The sequence below is a fragment of the Heliangelus exortis genome, chromosome 3, assembly GCF_036169615.1.
Source record: "Heliangelus exortis chromosome 3, bHelExo1.hap1, whole genome shotgun sequence".
Classification (NCBI taxonomy): domain Eukaryota; kingdom Metazoa; phylum Chordata; class Aves; order Apodiformes; family Trochilidae; genus Heliangelus; species Heliangelus exortis.
Genome location: NC_092424.1, coordinates 60,503,579 through 60,524,736, shown reverse-complemented (window position 1 = coordinate 60,524,736; position 21,158 = coordinate 60,503,579). Strand labels below are relative to the sequence as shown.

General features: G+C 36.8%; 1 protein-coding gene across 10 annotated transcripts in view; it reads left to right on the top strand.

Moving 5' to 3' along the window:
* L3MBTL3 (L3MBTL histone methyl-lysine binding protein 3) overlaps positions 1-21,158 on the top strand; it is a 74,240-nt gene that overhangs the window by 34,391 nt on the left and 18,691 nt on the right. For 9 of the 10 annotated variants that reach the window (XM_071740956.1, XM_071740957.1, XM_071740959.1 and 6 more), the window contains 9 exons: positions 334-438; positions 2,059-2,194; positions 3,992-4,083; positions 4,632-4,783; positions 9,386-9,462; positions 11,614-11,699; positions 14,313-14,423; positions 15,970-16,084; positions 17,809-17,911. In XM_071740956.1, the coding sequence (XP_071597057.1) occupies positions 334-438; positions 2,059-2,194; positions 3,992-4,083; positions 4,632-4,783; positions 9,386-9,462; positions 11,614-11,699; positions 14,313-14,423; positions 15,970-16,084; positions 17,809-17,911 (977 nt within the window). The remainder of the gene's footprint in view (positions 1-333; positions 439-2,058; positions 2,195-3,991; positions 4,084-4,631; positions 4,784-9,385; positions 9,463-11,613; positions 11,700-14,312; positions 14,424-15,969; positions 16,085-17,808; positions 17,912-21,158) is intronic. The other variant, XM_071740962.1, reaches the window with a different exon arrangement.

The following is a 21,158-nucleotide window of genomic DNA, read 5'->3' as shown; positions in this document are numbered from 1 at the left end:
TGAAAATTAAATCATTACATTGGTAAAATGTTTTAATGACAATTAGTAAAAAAAGTTGAGGGCAAATCAGGCTGTCTTCTTTCACTTGGGTAATTTTTTTGCTAATTCTTTAAAAAGTTCTCTGAAGTTTTAAGTCATTCTAGTATCAACATGTTTTACAAGCAATCATCAACTTCTCTTTTCAACAGTATGTTTTTAAAAATGCAAAATGCATTTTAAAGTAATTTGTTTGTTCTTTCAGAAACATGAACAGTAAGTAGTCATTGTTCTTTTCCTTATGAGAGTACTCTGGTGTACTTTCAGAAGTATTGAAACTCTTCTTTTCCATTGCAGTACCAATCCTTCCCATACAACAAGAATGGATTCAAAGTAGGGATGAAGCTGGAGGGTGTGGATCCCGAGCACCAGTCAATATATTGTGTTCTTACAGTGGCCGAGGTAAGTACAGGATGGGAGCAGCTGTGCTGCAGGATTAAAGGAGAAACTTAACTGGAACAGTAGCAGCTGAACAGACAGATAGAAGCTGTATGTAGGAAAATAGCTTTTAAATTAATAAATGTATTAAGTCCACCTGAGTATGTCCAGTACTGTGCAGGGGTAACTGTTTACATCCATTTAATGTATGCAGCTAAGGAAAATGTATTACGCTCCTTGGATGATGTGTTTTTTTTCTGTAATCCTGTAGTTTACATTTTAAAGAAAAGACAAGTGGAAAAAATGTAAGTATGACAACTGATTTATAGTACTTTATAAAGGTTTGATAGTATTTACAGTTGCTCCATTCACAAATACAGATAGCCAGCATTTTTTTTGTTTTGCAGTTGGGCTACAATTTTTTCAGAAATTGCATGTATTGGTAACTCCTGCAAAGTAGTATAGCATATAAACTCAGTTTTTATTTTTACTACAGTTTATTAAATAAGGACTCTGCTCTATGTAACGGTTACTGGTTTTGGATTTCTATATCTCTTCATGACTCATAGTCACATAGCATTTCTATGGATATTTCTTCCATTTTCTTGTGGATAGTATGTCAGTGGTTGAGAATTTCCTGTGTGTAGTGTGTTCAGCACTAAGTGGTAGGTCGTGTTTTACTGCAGGATGACCTGAATTTCACAGAATTCTGAGATGGCAAACTGAAAGTTACGTAAGAGTTTAGATTAAATATAACACAGGATGACCTTTGAAGTCAGGAGATTTTCACTGATGACTGCAGTAAACTTATGATATTTGGCACTCAGGGAGATGTGGAGGACTTGTGTAGAGAGGGGGATTGTATGTCCTGTTTTTCTCTTCCTCTGGGTGGTTAACTTCTTACTTCATGTAATAAGAACATTCTGGGGGATACCTTCATTGACTTCTTGTAGAGAGAACCACAAGTCCTCAGGTGTTGCCGATAATGAACTGGGAGCTTAGGCCCAGCTGTGCCCAATAATTAGGGCCTGCCCCAGCCGGAAATGGGCGGGGCTGAAGGGCAAGATAAAAGGCATGCTCCCAGAAGCAGAATCAGACTAGAGAGGAAGATGCCTGAGGAGGGGGATGGCAAGAGAGCTCTGGAGAAGAGTTGAGTCTCCGAGAGAAGGCTTGCCGCAACAACTTCTCATCTTTAATAACAGCTCTCAGTGTCTCTGTGGAGAGTCTGTTGAACTTACTGTAGAGTGCTGTCTCACGTATTGATTAATTGGCATAGCTTTAGAACCTCATTAGCTGCACTTTATCCATGATTCTATCAGATGTGCTCATGTTTTTCTGTAGGGCTGCTGTTTTATTCTGGTGTTGGATTGAACAGTTTTTAAGTTTTTGAACTCTAATGGCAATATCCAACTTTGAAGTTAATTCTTTTCACCAGAAGAGGAGGCACTCAGACTGAGAATAGCTTTACTTTTTTTATTCTTTCCTTTTTACCAAATTAATTTATTCATCCAGTGTTGGCTTGAGCAGAAGTAAAAGGCTGACTGTAAGCATGCTGTTCATATACATAATATTGAACAGAAGATGTTATATATAGGGCAGACACCTCAAAACTTAGTGTGGTATGTTGTACGTTCTTGCTTTTAGGTTTGTGGCTACAGGATACGACTCCATTTCGATGGATACCCAGATTGTTATGATTTCTGGGTGAATGCTGATTCTTCAGACATTCATCCTGTTGGATGGTGTGAGAAAACAGGTCACAAGCTTCATCCACCTAAAGGTATTGTTTAGTATGAAATGTGTGTGTTTTCCATAGTTCTGAGGTTGAGACTGTCTGTGTAATGCTGTAGTTTTTCTTTCTGGCAGAAACAGTTTTGTTCATATAGTCAGAGAATTAATTAGAACATGGCAAATTAAACTCTACTTTAAGTCTTGCTATAATGTTGAAATCCTACTTTTTTTATTCTGTGGAAATCCAACAAAAACATGAAAACAAAATGAGCCATAAAAGTAGGCATTAGAGAAGAAAGGCAACATACCTAGAACCCAGATGAATGCCTATTGCAAATAAAATGGTAGCATACTGGTGACATTTATGTTCAAACTGAGGTCTCACAGGCAGCTGAGAATCCTTAAGTGGAAGGTCTGAGGACATTTTCATTGCTAGGTATTTTTCACCATTATTGTACATGTGCTGGCACAGAGACTGTGCTTTTGTCAACAAGTGTAAGCTCAAAACAGAAAAAAAAGAGGAATGAAAAGGTAAGAAGGAAGAAAAAAAGGATGAGATTACAAGTCTGGAAGTATAAATTGTTCCTGTCTTATGGAAATGGTATACACATATTGAAATATGTCTAATTTGCTTGGTTAATTATTCTATTTCAGAATATGAGACTCCTGTATTTTGGTAGATGGAGGGCATCTGCACTGAACTGTAGAATGAAAAAAGAGATAAATGGGCTCCCATTTGTGGTAGGAAGGGGGTATGTGGGGATGAAGGGAGCATGAGGAGTGAATGAATTTGATGTTTTGACATTCACAGCGAGGGTGGTATAATGTGGTTTCAAAAGGCTGCAAAATAACGAGTGTACAGAATTGATGCATTATAGGGGATAAAAAAACTGACACTGTGGTCCGTAGACCTTTTGCTGTTTCCAAAGTAGAAGCAAAGAACTGAAAAGCAGCTGGGGAGCACTTGCCTGGAGCTTGGTGGTTGTGTGTGCGTCAGCCAGACCACCAAAGGGAACTTAGTTGGCACCTGAGAGGCAGAGAGGTAGTAAGGTCCCTTGGGGAGGGACAGAGAAGTGACTTGTAGCATGTGCCACTTCAAGAGATTTGTCTGAAAGGAGGGAGGTGGTAGTGTATAAGCTGATATCTTACTGAGACTGATTTCTGATACCTTAAAGATTTTTTGTTTTGAGGACCTTCTGGTCCCTTGACAGTCAGCACTGTGAAGTTGGAGATGAGGGATAGGCAGTGATAAGGGAGCTTGTTTTGAAGATGAAATTGAAGCTGAGCTAAAATCTCCTGAATTATGAGTGCTTTATTTATATGACTATTCCTCCTCCCAGATGAAGATGAGAAACAACTCAAATGCCAGTTGTAGCCAACTATAAAAAAATTAATAATGTGCAGTTCAATTGGTGTAAAGAAAGCTTGCCATTTTGGTAAGGAAACTCACATAGCTCTTAACAAAGAAGTTGGTTCGTCTTTGCAATACCAGATGCCCAAATAAAGATAAACAAACTTCATCAACTTTCTTTTGAACTTTGTGAGCTCCTCTAAAGTGTCCTGCTAAAATTTCTAAGAATCCAAACCATTGCTCCCTCAAGGATTCATTGGGTTCATAGTGGGGTAGAATTAATAAGTAGTTTTGAAGTAAATTGTCCCAGCATAGTTTATATAAAATAAGAATAAACAGTTAATAGTTATAGCATAATATCTTCAGTTTTGAAATTGTAACAAACAGTTCAGAAATGGATGGAATAAATTATTTCCTCAATTATGATAGATAGCTATATGTACCTCGTGTCTCACACCTGTCATTTCTTACCCTTCTTTTATGACCCTAATCTAGGATATAAGGAAGAAGAATTCAACTGGCCCTCATACCTAAAGGCATGCAAGGCTCAAGCTGCTCCTAAATCACTGTTTGAAAACCAGAATGCAGTAAGTACTCATTTGTTACTAGTGGTGTGAAAAGTTGCTAGTATGCTCATGTGTATAGTAGAGATTCAGCACATTTGAGAAACTTGAGACCTGGAGTTTAAGGTAAGAATGTTGACAACAAATTGAATAACAATCTCCATTTCAGTTTACCTCTGCATTTCTGATGCATAAACATTTTATTCATCTATTTAGACATGTGATATGGCACACTCAGAGACTGTATATTAGATGAAAATGAAGACTCAATGATAGTACTGTGTCTTGCACCACAATGTTGTGGAACAACCATCGTCTTTCAAGGAAAATATCTAAAACAGAGTTAAACCAAACACATTTCATTTTAGCAGCATGTTTAGGCCTTCTTTATTTCAGAAGCCATGAGTCTCTGTGTTTGAACATCTCTCATGTCAACTAATTAGGCTACTGCCACTCCGTTGAGGCAGCTAATTGGGAAATTTAGAAATGACAGGAATGTATTGATTGTGGACACTGGGGAAATTCCTGGATTTATAGTATTTATCTTCAATTAAATGTCTTTCTCTATGCAGACAGTGATTCCATCGGGATTTCGAGTGGGGATGAAGCTGGAAGCTGTAGACAAGAAGAACCCGACTTTCATTTGTGTTGCTACGGTAACAGACATGGTGGACAATCGTTTTCTGGTTCATTTTGACAACTGGGATGAGAGTTACGATTACTGGTATGATATTTTGTTTTGTATCCAAGTGAGACATATCAAAAATATGTTAGCTGTAAGCACTATTTTCTGTGATTCTTTCCTGACTGTCAATACAGTTACCATCCCAGCTTTTGCTAGATATATAATCATGGCCATCAAAGTGTCTTGGTGGCAGACTGGAGGAATCAAATTTCCCATGTCAGGTGGCACATAAAAAATTTCCAGAAAATGTGCTAAATGAGTGCTACTGTGTGCTGCTACATCTGCAGTTGTGGATCAGTTTCTCATTTCAATTATGTAGTTATCTCTGAGGTTGGCATCTTTAGTGAAGAATATGCACCATGATAATGTCACTGTTTGGATTTGGAATTAGGTTTACATGTAGCTGTAAATTGAAAGAAAGGCTTAATTTTTTTCAGAAGGTTGTTGATTCATTCATGTTGTTGGGATTGAACCTTAGCCATCTTCTTTGAGGCATCAGGATAGAGGCAAAACCTGGGTTTAGTCTCATGTTCTACATTCCTCTGAAACTTTGGATCTTGTTGTCCTGACGTGTTTTAGAGATGACCTTTTGGCATGTTGCATGGTGGAAGGGCTTTGTGTAGCTATACAGAAGTCAGTGAATGAAGCAGGACATACTGCAGGAGTGAAGATTCTGAAGGAAATCTAGGCTTTGGCTGTCACAGTGCAGGTTTCTTTGCACTTGCATCTTCTTTTGGAAGATCATTACAGCAGAGTTACATGTTGTTCGTTCTTTCAAGACTAAGTTACTGCAGAACAGGTAGAGCATTGTAAGCCCATGTCTTGAGTTTGGCAATAGCAACTTAATTGTATAGCTGAGTTTGTAAAAATAAATCTATAAAGTTTTCTTGATCTGTATTTTATGACTGCTTAGGCACTGTGTAAGTAAGAATAATATGAAACTACTATGTAACTTCAAAATTTGGTGAGTCCATCTCTTGAAATAATGGTATGGGCTACATCTCCAAGCTGTTGGAGAACTAAATTATTGAATTTAGCTGAATGAGGCTGCTTGAATGAGGCTGCCCTCATCTATGGCTTGGTCTGAACCTCCACTGCAGAGAAGGTGGTGCTACAGGCAACATATGGGATCAGTTTACCAGAAGTATGAGAAAGTAGTGTCCCATGCTTCACTCACCTGTCCGTTTTGCATAGAAAAAACTCTAAAGTGCCACATGAAGACAAATCAGTTTTTTATTTTCTGAACCATTTTCCAACCTGTGTGAGTTTTGGAACAGACTAGATTTTGGTGTGAGACTAAATAAGAGGCCAATTCTGTTCTCCATCAGCAGCTGCTACATTACTAACAGCCAAGTCCTTACAAGTTGTACTCTGCTTGTTTCCTTTTTGAGATAATTAACTTTTCTTCACTCCCTCTTCAAAAAGGATCTTTTTGAAGGGGTTATATTATGCCAAAAAGAAGATAGAGCAGTCTGAGAGAACCACGAGTCACAGTGCATGCTTTTAACTATTTAAATTGTTAATGGACCAGTATCTGAGCCTAAAGCTCTACACTTTTATGCAAATAACAGTGCAGTTATCTTACCACATTTTTAAAAGAAAATAGGGTAATACAGCTTGCTATACCACCTCTGGATGCATGTCATAATCTAATGGGCTGTGTTTTGGGAAGTCCTGACCTAAAGTAATACCAGCATTACTTATTGTCAGTGATGAAGTATTCTCACTTCTGCACTAGATGGGGCTGCAGTATGGTTTCTATGTTTTTCTTTTTTTTTTTTTTTTTTTTTCTTTTTTTTTTTTTTTGCGTGGTTAGATGACTGACATCTCACAATGAAGAAGTTGTATAAGTAGCATTCTTGAGAGCATATTATTATACATGGGAATAAAACGTGTGTTAATGTTTTTGATAGATAACATTTTCATTACTTATTTATTGTTATTTAATAAAGTGAAAAACAAACAACAAAAGGTATTTTAAAATCTTTTCAAAACCAAACAAGTATAACACATACAGTTTAGTTTAAAAAGTATGCTGTTACTTAATAAAAACTCTGTCCATACCCTCAGGTGGAGACCCATTTGGCAAAACATGTTTCAGAAGACTCAAATATTCATTTTTTTAACAGCCAGCATTATTATCCATCTCTCTTGATCTGAATTTAATGAGCTGTATATACAAAACAGATTTTTGTGAGTAATTAACAAGAAAGCTGAAAGTGACCAATAGAAAAATACTAAGTCATCTTCCATAGCAGTTCTCCCATTGTGTCTCATGGTCCTGCTGTGAGTTATGGATTATTGAACTGCACACATCTTCCTTTCATGCAGGGTGATGCACCCTCCAGGGGCTCACACTGTCAGCTGCCCTTGGCTTTCCTTCTTGCAGAACTTCTTCCTGGCCTTTTACATCATGTGGCTTTTCCCTATTTTGACATCTTTTCTAAGATACAGTTGATCTGTCTGTAGCTTATCAGAGCAGCTGCTTATTCTGTCCTGCATGTTCTCTTATGGGTTCACCTGGACCACTCTGCTGCTTTTGGCTCTGCTTCAGCTTCCCAGATTAGCCTCGTTGTTCAGTATGGGGAATGATGGCTTTTTCTGTCTGTGTTTTCACACAACAAAAAAATGGATCACAAGGGCCATGCATCATGGTCATAGCCTTTCTAAGTTGAGCATGTGAGTGTCACGACTTCATAGCATGGTGGAAGGTGGTGGTGCTCTGCTGCAGGCCAGGGGTGGTTAGGTTTGGAGGTGCACAATTCTTCAGCTCCTGCTAGTGTTGGTAACCTTTTTTGACCTAGCAAGCATCTTCACAATTCATGTTTCATTCTGTTTCATGAAGCATATGAGCTGAGTGATCTGCCTTCTGTTTCAGAACAAAGGAGATAAAAAGCTTTGGGACATGGCAAATTGCTTATGAAAAGTCAGAGTAGCCTTTAGCATTCCAGCTGACAAGTCTTGGACTTAGTCTGATAGACTATTGTTGTTCTTCCAAACTAGGTAACAAGTCCATGAAATAACACACATTAAAGTGTAATAGTTTTATGTGAAATTGTGTGTGGCTTTTACTGATCTCTACATTTTATTGTTAAATGGACTGTTAGAGGCTAAGAGCCTGTGTGAAAACAGTAGGTATAGATGGATTGTGTGACATGGTTTTGCTGGAACAGGGATATTTTTGTGTGGTTTTTTTTTTCCTGAGGCCACCACGGTTACGTAAATTTCTTATAGGCTCATCTGTACTGTCTTGTTTTTTTTCTTTTAAAGCAAATCAAAACCCTGTGGATGTTTTATAGTGCTATTTTGCAGTGCTGTTTTGTGTAGTGCTCACAGCTACATGACTGCTTACTCTCATTGCTGTAATGTCAGAGCATCTTCCAGGAGTGCATCTTACATTGTAACAAACCATGGTCACTTGCTTCTTCTGGAATCTTCAAAGCAAGAACTGTATGCAGTGGCATTTGCTTTTTGTGTGTTTGGACTCTGCTTCAAAAAGAAAAACAGAACAAATGCATTTAGGTTTGACCTGATAACTGGTTTTACCGACCTATCTCATTATTTTAAATATTAATACTGATGATATGATAGTGACTCAGGAATGTGGGTCTTTGTTCCCAAATTTGACTCAAGAAACTTTTGGAAATCATTTGTGGACTTTGTTTCAAAACATTTCAGCAAGTGAGAGGCTCTGTCCTTCCAGTGCAGAAGGGTACCTCATCCATGTAAAGTTCTTGTGTGGGAAACTACAATGTGAGAAAGATAGAAGAAACAAGTGCTGCCCCTCTTGTTCATTAACTGTGAAGAAGGAAAAGGACAAAGCCTCTGTTAGTCTTCTGTGGTTTTTGTGGCATGCCACAGACAGTAGCACTAGTGCAAGATCAGATGTATGTGACAGAAAATACGGGAAGGTGTTACTGTCTTGATGAAGACTGTTTGTTCATCTTTTTTAAAGCAGTCTTGGATCCCTAGTTCTGGATTCTTTCAGACAGTTTGGGGTCTAAAATGCTATTTTATTCTTTTTTAATTGCAGTGTTTCTCAGGTGTACTTTGCTTATATGCTGCTGAGTTTATTATAACATGGTGATAGCTCCATTCAGACTACTCAGAATCTGGTTTTGAATTTTTACTTGTAATTTGCAGTGCATTGCATTTATGCTTGATTTTCTAATCTGTCTCCAGGTGCAACTTCAATCATTAATCAGTGTCTTTAAGCTTTTGGTTTAAAGTTTTGGTCTTAGGTCTTAGCAATGCAAAATCCCATCTGTCTTGAATGGGATTACTGTGTTCTTGTAATGAACAGAGTTCATTACTTCTGAAACCAGCCAACATGTTTCTATGAAGAGACTGTATGGGATTTTTTTCAGATCCAGTATTACAGCTTCTAAATGGAGATCTACTACTAACTTCATGTGCTTGATTTTTTAGTATTCCAATTAAATTTTAAATCCTTATGCTTCTTTAGGTGATAACAGGTTTGTTTTAAATGCATTTGTATCTTCAGGTTATGTTTGCAGTTTAAGTTTAAGATGTCATAGGTTGCTTAGAATTTGTTAGATCCTTCTTGTATGTCTTGCTTTCTGAGCATAATAGGGTATTTGAAGACCTGCATTATCAATCCTCTTGTTTTTCCCCCTCCAGGTGTGAGGCAGCTAGCCCACATATTCATCCTGTTGGATGGTGTAAAGAACATAAAAGAACTCTCATCACCCCACCAGGTTTGTATCTTATTAGACATCTGAAGGATTTAAGGAGATATGCTAGCAGCATGAAAACTGCAAAAAGCTTATTATTACCTCTTCTGAATGTTTATTTCTGTAATTAAGAATCAGTATTAGGGCAGTTACAGACTTTTTTACAGGACATAATATATTAAAAGTAGAAGTACAATAGATGTTAGACATTAAGTATGCCCACATATGTTTCTTTAGTAAAGAGACATCAGCCCATGAGGATACCCCTTGGAATCTGAACAAGTTTCTATTTTGGGCTGAAGGTATTCACTTACTCCAAGACTCACTTTGTAAAAATGGTGATAAAACAAATTCCAGGTGTCTGAGAACGTTGCATAAGAAAAACACCTTGTGAACTAAATATGCAAGTTGATGAGAAGATTGCCTTACTGATAAGACCTGGATAAGGGTATCCAGGGAGACACCAATTGGATCCCCTTGCTTTCTAAACTCCTCAGAGAGGAGCCTAGGTGTGGCTGGGATCCAACCTTACTGTGTCAGACCTGGCCCTCCCAGGAAAAGTGACTTAAATGTTATGGTATGTTCGACTCTCTGATACCCCTTGATTGGATTAAGGTGAAACAACACTCAAGATCTGTATTTACATGTAAGATTTAATTAGAACTATGGAAGGAGTAGCTCATAAAAGCTGATTATTATAGATGCTCAGGTTGCACAGTCATTGAAAGGCTGATAGTTTAGATCACAAAAGTCACAATACGTGTACATCCAAGCTGTGAAACCAGGGAAAAAATTGTGGTAAGCGTTGTGTTACTTAATGATTTCAGGAAAGAGAAAGCAAGAGAGTAGAAGAAGAAAAGTTGAGAGAGATAGATAACAGAAAATCACCAGTCCTGGATCCAGCCAGCCAGGGAAGGGTTGGTGTCAGTGAAACTCCCAAAGCCCTCCTTGAGTTTGAGACATTTCCTATTGAACAATTGGAGCAGACCTTCCCTCACTTCACTCCTCAGTCCTGATCTCTGTCATTGTCCCCATATGCAGGCCATTTCCTTAGGCACCAGCCAGTCCTTTGTCTGGCAGTCCTTTTGTTTTGTTGGAGGGTGTAAATGGTGTTTCTCACCACTTCCCAGAATACACATCCTGAGGATTGGTTCCTCACACTTAGGTTATCATGGGATCAAACTCAGTGTAAGAGCTCTTTGGAAGGAGGAACATACAATGAGAGAGATGATACAGAAGAATGGAATTGTGTTAATTAATAAAAAACATAAGGCCAGTGTTTTTCAGGACTGTTGTGTATGGCTGGATTATCTAAATGCCCTGTTGCAGAAATTGCTATCATCTCGTGGTCTGAGAATATGGGAAAATTTAATTACTTAAAACCAACTTTGACAGAAGTTCTAATAGCCAGCAATCTTGAAAAGTTGAAAGCAATCTGTCAGGAGGTTAATTACAGCCTATTATTCAGTGAAATCCCGTTTAAATCAAATCAGAGTTGGTTTTGTTCTTGTCTAGGTTATTAACCATAATGTTTAAACTTCAGTTAAACATCTACAGCAAGTTAAAGGTGAAGGACAGCCTTTTTAAGAACAAAGCTGTGTTTCTTGCATAAGATGTTTGGAAACAGGGCACTTCCTGAGAGAAGCAACATCATCTTTGATGATATCTGTAAATTATTCTTCTAGTAAATGTCCAGGGTATTTTTTCAAAAATTTAGTTAAAACAAATTAATTAAAAGAATAGCAAGTAGTCAGGTGTGCTCTCTGTGGTACAAAGCTGTCACTGATTAGATTGTTTGCCAGTACATTACTGTTTATAAAATACAGGATCAAGAGGATTAGGCTTGTAATACTTGAATGAATTTCTTTAATTAGGTGGACAGATTTTTCCAGACCACCTTACTTGCGTTCTCATATTTGAATCATTGTGATTTTTATTGTGATTTTTTTTTCTGCTGAGTTCTCACTGTTGTGTATGAGAAGATCATTGGGCTTTTTAACCTACATGGTGAATGTGTCAGAACCAGTCTAGAACAGCATTTCTTGTAATTATGTTATGAATCCGAAACATAAATCGTAGCAGTTTTATAACAGTGTTAGGCATTCTGTAAATTAGACATCAGTTTGAATTTTTGCACTGAAATGTTTAATTTTGCTTATATTTCTTCTGTGCCAGATTATCCACATGCTAAGCATTTTTCCTGGGAGAAGTATTTGGAAGAGACCAGTTCATTACCTGCACCTGCAAGGGCTTTTAAAGTGGTGAGAAAATGCTTAGATTTTTTTCATGCTTTAAAGTGTATCTGATCAATGAGTTTAAGAAGAGCATACATAGATGGTATTCCTGTGTCATTAAATGTATCCAGTTAATTAGTTGCATAATAGGTTGTTTATTTTCATGCAAATTTGAAGTTCACTGTTAAAAAATCAGAGACTTGTTATAACTCACTATTACTTTATTTTTAATCATTATAAATGGGATTAAATGTTGCAAAATATTACTAATGAATGTAGTTTGCTATGGGAAATTACTGCTTAGTTATTAGAAATAATGAGGAAGCTACTGAATCATCATAACATATTTTGACCATATGTATTTCTATCTATATATTTTAAATGGTGCAGTAAAATACAGTGAGCCATTAGGTCACTGTAGGAGGTCAGGCTTGTTGCCATTGTCTCTGGTAGTAGCCAGGAGAGAATATGTATTTCATATATTTCAGTAGTGAAAGATATGAATTTGTATTTCATATCTTCTGTGAGCTTGTCACTAGGGCACAGGCAACTTCTATGCTTAACAAGCCTATTACTTGACAACAGGCTTTTCATACATCTTTTTGCTTGCTGCTTTCTTCAGTGATGCCCATCTTGCTTGAATGCCCATCTTGCTTGAACTCTTAGAATTTCAGTGAAGAAAGTGAACTGGTTTGTCTCAGCTTCCCAGATTAGGGTCACTAATTCTGAATAAAATTTTGTGAAGAGCTGGCATAATGAAAGCACCACAGAACTCTGGTGCTACTAACAGTTCCTGGAGTCAGTAGATCACCAGATTTTTATCACTGGCCTGCAGCTTATCACCCGAAATTGTTTAAATTGTGTCTCAATCTTATGAGCAAGAATACTCAGAGTAGGGGTTAGGAAGGTATTTGGTTATATCTGAGAGCTGTAGTCCTTGGGAAAACAATGGAAGTCTGTGACCTTGACTACATCCAGCTAAAAGCAAACATTTTCCTTTTGTCTCAGAGCATCCATGCTTAAATATCTCACTCTGGTGTTCAGCAGTGGGGCGTAGCAGTGGTAATGTCCCACTTATGGCCTGCGGAATACATCTGACTCTGTCTGCACTGGGAAACTGAACAGGATGTGCCACAAATGTGCAGGCATTGACAGCATTAAACTGGGAGAGTGCTAGCTGGCATAGCTCAACACTGTTCCAGAGACCATGGGGATGATGTAGGTCCAAAAAGGTAGTTTAGACAAGGCCATCTGGCTTCGAGCGTGGAGGGGAGGAGGAAGAGAAGGGAGAGCATGACTGATTGAGGGTCAGTTGTGCTCTGCCTTTGGTTTCATATTTGGACAAAGTCCCTTCCCTGATTCCTATGAATTTGAATTTGAGGCTGTTCATCCTGGAGGAGAGGAGGCTCTGAAGTGATCTGATAGCAACCTTCCAATATCTACAAGAAAGCTGGGGTAGGGCTTTTTATATGTGTGTGTAGTGAGAGGACAAGGGGAAATGGTTTCAGACTTGAAGAGAGAACATTAGAGTTAGACATTAGGAAAAAGTTCTTTAATTTGAGAGTAGTGAGATGCTGGAACAGGTTGTCCAAGAAAGTTGTGGCTGCTCCCTCCCTGGAAATGTCCCAGGCCAGGTTGGATGGGGCTTTGACCAACCTGGTCTAGTGGAAGGTGTCCCTTTCCATGCAAGGGGGTTGGAAATAGATGATCTTTAAGATCCCTTCCAACCACAGCCATTCTGTGATTTTATGATTCCTGTACTAATATAATGGTAAACATATACAAAATAATGGTAACCATTGTGATAGAGACTAGGAAAGCAGACTTAGTGGATATAAAATGGTGAGAGTGTTTGAGTTTGGGTGAAGTCTTCCTGAGACAGTCACAGTATTTTATATTGTATTTTGGGAGGAAATATATTTGTTAAGCTGCAGCTAAGGAAAAAAGCACCAATATTATGGAAAGTCTTAGATGCACAGATGTGTTATTTTCATACAAATCTAAAATTAAAACCCAACACCACATAACATCATCTGCGTATGTTCCTTTAAAATGGAAATAATTTTTGCTTTAGACTTCACAACTGTAGATGTCAAAGATAAAATCTGATACTCAAAAAATAGTATTGCAAAACAGATATGTGGTCCTGTTTATTCTGAATATTTACTGTTATATCCTGGATTAGTTATCTTTTCAGTAGGAGACTGAAAAAGAATGTTTGATCCACAAAGTGAAAATACATACTAAAAAACATAAGTATGTTTTCTGTAGATAATTTCATAGACATGTCAGACTTCTGGTATGTAGTATTTTATTCAATGCTGCATTGAAACTGTTGGCTAAAATCTCTGGAATAACTGTTCTGGAGAATTTAGGAAAAAACCCAACTGATTTAAGCTAAGGATCTCTAATTACTTTGAAGGCTTAAATGGAAAACCTGGAATCCCAAAGTAGTTAGTTTATTTCTCTAGTTTATTAATACAGATTTAAATGGTCTTTTTATACTTGGATTTGCTGGGGGGATGTGCAGATTTGAGAAAATGGAAGCAAAAAGTTTTCTATTGTTTTAATAAACTTAATTGTTGTGTGAGATTTTTGAGATTTTCTTGTGTTTCACATAATACCATTCTTTTTTTCTAGAAACCTTCTCATGGTTTTCAGAAAAACATGAAACTTGAAGTGGTTGACAAGAGAAATCCAGTATTTATCAGAGTAGCAACTATTGTAGATACTGATGACTATAGAGTAAAAGTAAGTTTCTCTGCCTTACTGTACTCTCCTGCTTGAGTGACTTTGTAAAACCAAAATCCTTTAGTTGTAAAATTAAGTGCAGGAAGAAATGAGTCGCATTGGTGTTTCATGCTAAGCTTTTGCTCATCCTTTGCACTGATAATAGACATATAATTCCTTTGGAAGGGTTTTTTTTATTATACTCTTAGTGAAATTTGCTGACGTAGGTAATTAGAGAGCAAAGTTGAATACATTGGAAAATTGCTTTGAGAAGATTTGATGTGGTTTTAATCAAGAAATGCAGTGGTTTAATATAAAATGTAGAAAGGCTGTTACAGTATTTATACTAGGGCCCATAAAATATTTGACCTGTGTAACTGGATCTGTCTGTATAAACTTTCAAGGAGGGAGATGTGAGATACCAAAAAATAACCTTGATCTGCTGTGCTTTTGAAGTTCATATTAATTACAGACTTTAGATCTCACATACTGTATTTTAGGAAGTAACGATTTTCCAGAAGTTTTCTGCTTGAATTATTTTTATTTTATTGTGCAAAAATGTTTACTTGCTGAAGCCCTGAACTGTTAGAAGAGCTACCACGTACAGGTTATCCAATTAGATTGACATATTTGTGTTTGCAATTCGTACAGATTTATTAGGCATACCTGGTATTTCAAGCAGGAAATGCAGCTGACATTTCATTTTGAATTAGAATTAACTGGTGGTAGAAAGTTATCAGAACTAGTATTTTCACACCTACACATTTTCCATCCAAACTTTAGGTTAATCATGCAAAAAATACAACCAAAACACACACACCCCCCGATCTAATTTATTAAAAGGACAGGATTTGGTAACTTCTAGGGTGGTAATTTGATTCTGTAGCTACTGTTGAAAGAGCTCTCTCTGTATGGATCTCTGTATATCTGCATACACACGTGCACATGAGAGATCCGAGCTATTTACTAGTACAGAGGTCAAGTAAGATTTGAAGATATTTAGCTTTTATCTGAAAAAAATGCATGCATGGCCCATATCAGTGGTTTTCTGGGAAGTCACATACTTCATTTTCTCTTTGGTTTCAACTCCTTATCCTCTATAGCCTGATTGTAGGAAAATTACTACTTCTAACAGTGTGCTTCAGTAAAATTGTTGGGGGCTTTTTGCTTGGTTTTTTTTGTGGATAAATGCAATTTTTTTATTCCTTTGTTAATGCTTTGCAGGAAATTCAAAATTTTTTTATTCTGGAGAAGAAAGATAGAAATTCATGCTTAATTTAAGTATTAATGTGAGAATTAAAGTTGTCTTGCTTTATTCTTGGGATCTAAGCCTAATGATGCAAGACATAGTAAGCAACCATGACAGCTCTCTCTACTTCAGTGAGATTATGTGTGGGTCCAGAATCTAATGTACATGTGTTCTTTTGTGTAACATTGATAGTTCTCTTAAAGTGACTTCTCCCATGGACATGTAATGTTTAAAGATTACTTAGGGAAACTGATTTTGTAGATAATTCTTCTGATCTAAAATTTAATGTTCTCCTTTTTTATTTTATTTTCATTTTAGGTCCATTTTGATGGCTGGGATAGTATTTATGATTATTGGACTGATGTAGATAGTCCTGATATTCATCCTGCAGGCTGGTGTACAAAAACTGGACACCCTCTTCAGCCCCCACTTAGTAAGCCCCCATATTGTAATGTAATGACATTAAAAGGCACATGTACCATGCTTTTTCCTTTCCAGCACTGACCATGGAAGAGTGGCAGCTAGGATATGCAAAATATTATAAATGTGACATACAGTGCAAAATCAACAGTCAGTAATGATTTGCTCTTTAATAGACAGTTTTATTGACAGTTACTATAATGTAAATACAATTAAAAAAAAAGAAAATATATTTCAAGACACTATTTTTTCTTCAGTCTCTAAAATAGTTCTTTTAATGATGTGGTCCAGATCACTGCCTTTAAAATCAGAAGCTTTGTGTGAATGCTATCTGATGTTAGTAATATTAGTCTAGAACAGTCATCGTGATGGTCTTATGATCCAAATACTTATGTAGTCATGGTGTTTCTCTTTAAGAATTAGTGAAGTCATGATGATGGATTATGACCTTTTTGATACCGGTTAGGGAGATAAGAGCCATATCTTTGTGTGATTTTTAATATCATATCATAGTGATGCAAGCAGCAGTGAAGCAGTTGCAGAAGTATTGACAGTCAGTTGCTGCTCTTTTAAATTACATTTTTAGAGTTTGAATATTTTAAGTGAGAACATTTGTAGAGAGAACTAGCTTTTGCAAAACAAGAGCATCAGTGAGGCAGGACTTTCCTTTGCAAGAGCATCCCTAACAAGTTTACTCTTCCTCTGAGTCCACTAACTTTTGTTGTTACAGATACCAATTTTGCATTAAGTTAGAAAAGAGAAAATCTCTGTTCTGTTATCTGTTGCACCATTTTAAAGACTACAAAAGTCACTGAATTTCAGTTTCATCATAGCGTTGTAACGTTAGCATAGGTGGAACATTTGTTTAAAAATGCTTTTTGACTGTCCTAATTATGGGGAGTAATTCTCCATCTTTCATTATCTGTGAGCAGGAATCTTCTCTTTCATCTCAGAATATTTATTTAAATAGAGCTTTTTATGTGAGTGTTGTTATCTGTAAGGGGAGATACAAATTCATGCACTTTCCAGCTAAAACCAGTACTAGAGAGACAGTACATGTTTGCAGGTGTGCAGCAGGTGTTTCCAGTTTCATTTACAGGAGTAGGTGTCTCTCACTTGCTGTGGAACTATGGGTGATGTACAAATTTGTTTGAGACAAAGCTAATTTTGACAGCTATATATGTTAATGTCTCCACAGGCATCGTTAACAGGTTGATAAAACTCAGATAGACACATAGACTAGGGAATACGTAATATATGTCATGATGACTTGTTCTTTTTAGTAGTATTTTCAGCCTTTGTTTTCACATCTTGTTTATTGGAAAACTTGAACTAAAAGTGGAGAAGGTCATTACCCATTACGGTGAGATCCTAGTCTTCAGGAACAGCAGGATAACTTAGTTTGTCTCTTGCAAAATAACCAGTTTCCAGCTGCAGGTAGTTAATAGGAAAGAAACTTCAAGTCATACAATTCCTTGAAAATTTGCATTCTCTATCTAGAGGTAGCCCTCCTCTAAAGATGTACTCACACAGAACAAAATTATTTCTCCAGTGGATTACTCTGTTTGAATGCATGTTTTTGCAGAATGCATAGTTAAAGTACTTCAAAATTAGATTTTGTTTACTTATTTCTTCTTCATATTTACTATGAGACTTTAGTATTCCTGCATATTTGTATAACTTGTAAAGATCAGGTATTTTTTTTAAATCTCATATGCAATTTCTCCTGACATGCAGGTCCCTTGGAATTGGTGGAAGCTTTAGAGCATGGAGGGTGTCCCACAGCAGGATGTAAAGGAGTTGGGCACATTAAAAGAGCAAGACATATTGGTCATCATAGGTATGTGCTATGAAACTATAATTTTATTCTCTCAATTGAGAGATGTATGCACATGTGGGTTTTTTGAGTTGCTGTTCACAAGAAAACAGATCCAAGCTGGAAAAAAATACAAAATTTTGTAAACCTAAATATGCGACGGTTTCAGTTGCCATGGTGAGCGTGCTGAAATAAACATTAGCAATCTGTAACTTCGTTTCACCAGGGTATGCTGAGATAAGATTTGTCAAATATCATTTTTTGTCACAGTTGATAGATGCAGCTTCTCTGTATTTTGTTCCTATGAGGATTCCTCAGCTTGCTGTTCAGATTGCAAAATGCTACATACACATAGGTATACAGCAATAACTTAGGAACCTTTTGAAATAGGAGGGCACTAATTTTATTATGGCTTGGATGTTTTTGTTCTGCTTGATTTGTAGAGGTGAGGATTTGCTTGTTGCTTTGGAAAAATGCTAAGAAGTTAATTCCAGTTCATATGTTCCCAAGTGACAACCTGAACAGCTTGCTGTTTGTACCTAGTGTTTCTAAAAATCCTTTTGTGTAACACCTTCTGAAATATAATACAGAAATGTGGACATCCCAGGTTCTTCTGGACTGTTGACATTGTCATGGGAGAATGGAATGGGGGGTGGTGAGACAATGACAGAAAAAATAGGAAACATCTATTAAGAAAAAAATGTATTTTTAAAAATATACTTACAATACTCTGTGAATCATAACTACTTAAGTAACAAATGACAAGTAATGTAACATGTTGAGCATTAAGTATCATAAGTATGATCCTCTAACCTTTTTGCCAATTAGGGTTCCCAGAAGTTTTCTGGAATTTTTCCATTATAGAATCATATGATCCTCAAAGCACTCTGTGCTTTCTGCTCTTGTATGGCTAGAAGATTGCTCTTTGGTTATTTGTCTACTCATGTTTTTTAAGCATATTATTGAACTACCATTATTCAAAAGTTAGCTTTGCAATCTCTTTATATTTTTGGTGGCAGAATTATGCCCCTTCATCCACAATTATGCCACAAAATGTTGCTGGCATATTAGCACTGGTTGTAGCTTTGACTCATCCCTAGAAAAGATAACTACCAGCAAAATTCACTGTGTTGTTACATATTTAATGTCCAAAAGGCATCTGTCACTGCAAGAACTTCTTATCTGCAGCAGAGGCATTGTGTTTGTGCTGTGAGGAGGCAGAAGAATTCGTGATGTTTGTACAGGAAAGCAGATGGCTACGGTACCTTCAGTCACAAAACCCGTTTTAATATGAGCTGTGGTGGTGGTCTAGCATGACACAGTATGCCACATTGCTGGCTTTCAGATTCTTCTCACCCTTTTCCTTCTGCCTGTTTCAATCCATGTTCTTCTGTGTTGGTTTTTGGGTTTTTTTTTCAGTTTTTCTACCTTCTCTTTTGAGCAGCTTTGTTCAACTCAGGCACTATGCTAACTCCTTACAGTCAAGTTAGTACTTAAGATGTTACCATCCTTCAGTTAGCATGTGATAACCTCCTCCATTCCTCTACTTAGTCCACTGCAAATATGAAGTCAGCCGTGCCTAAAAAGCTCCCCGGTTGCTCAGCTGAAACCCACTTTATTTCATGTTCCAGTAGACTTGAGTCTTGTATGATTTATTAATGCATCTAATCTATAAAGCGATGACTTCCAATTCAGAGTATTATCTTCCTTACCTGTGCTATCTCAGCTCCTTAGAATTGGGTGAACATACCCATCCTTAGCCCAAGGCTGAAATGTTAAAAAAAAGAAAAAAAAGCCCCTTAAGTGAATGTGTCAGGAAAGTTTTTCAATTATAATGTTCTCTCTAAGTAAACTTTGGCACTAAAATTTACAGTGTTTCACAGGAAAGGGATGAATAAGAGCTGTTTGTCTAGTTAGTTCATGTAGCTTTTTGTTTTTGTAACTAGATTTTCCATGGTATTTAAAGTTGTTATACTTACTCATCCTGAATACTAAGAAATGAAATAAGCTCATGGCAGTCTATTGTGTTTTCTTGATACTGCAGTCTTAGCAATCCTATTATTTGCACATTAAGTGATAGTTCTAGGAGATAAAAATAAAACCAGAGAGGTTTTGTTGGTCATAAAACAGGTATTTGCTGTTCCATAGCAAATAACATTTTTAAGTCTGCTATTTTGTGCTGGTAGTGATGTGCTTTGTTCTAGAGCATTTTGAGGAGTATAATTACATTTTTTATTTAGAGTCTACAGAATTGAAGGCACAGGTCACCCCAAAAATTCTAGCATTGCATCATCAGTTTTCTCTTGAATTAACAAAGACATTTTGAAATTCATGTAATTATCCACATCAGGTAGCACCTTGGCTCTTTTATCTCACCAACCTTGAAATCTATTTAACTATGCTTATCTTTTTTTTTCATGATGAGGTACAATGTCTGTCTACAGCATAAAATGCCTGTGTGCAGGAAAGATGATAATTTAAAATGCTAAGTAGTTCTGCAGTAATTTTGAGAGCTTGTTCCTTAGGAACTAGATGAAAGCCTCAGTGATTAATTATGTAGAGGGGTGAAAGCATTTAGTTTTTGGAAAAGTTGATGTTAATAAGGACTTGGTATCTTTCACCAGTTAATGTAGGGTTTTGTGCTGCACAGTTGAAACTGCATCTGATGTGCTGGTTGGTAGCATTATGCAGATCACCTGTATATTTATGATGGTGAATTGTATGCTCTCTGATGTTTAATGCATGCAGTAATTTTCAAGTTTAGGAATAATGCAAAGTGACAAGTTGTCAACAGGTCGTTAGTGTTTTGAGTCAACTCCCCAGGAGTAAAGATTTTTGTGAGAAACTTTACATGTGTTATGTGTAAGTTGAAGTGAACTGAATATGCTGTGGTGGAGGCTGTGTTGTAATAGAAGTGCAGTGCAGAAACATGGGCAACAGCTCAGCAGGATGTCACATCCATTCCTATAGGATCTGCTGAAGTAATTGTCATCTGATTCCAGTGCCAGTCTCAAGTTTCTTTTTATCTTTTACATAAGGTTATAGGCCCTAGCCAGATGTTCTCAGTTGCTCTTAAGTCAGACTGTTAAAGCATCTTTCTCAAAAAAAAAGAAAAAGCTTTGATGATAAACGTGCATTCTAAATTGTGAAAGAGAACATTTGTATCCCTTGTTTCCAGACTAGTTAAAAATGTTTTCATAAAGTCAACTGAAGTAAAGACATGGCTTGACAAAAATCCAGCAGGAAAAATAATACTTCCCCCAGATGTTGC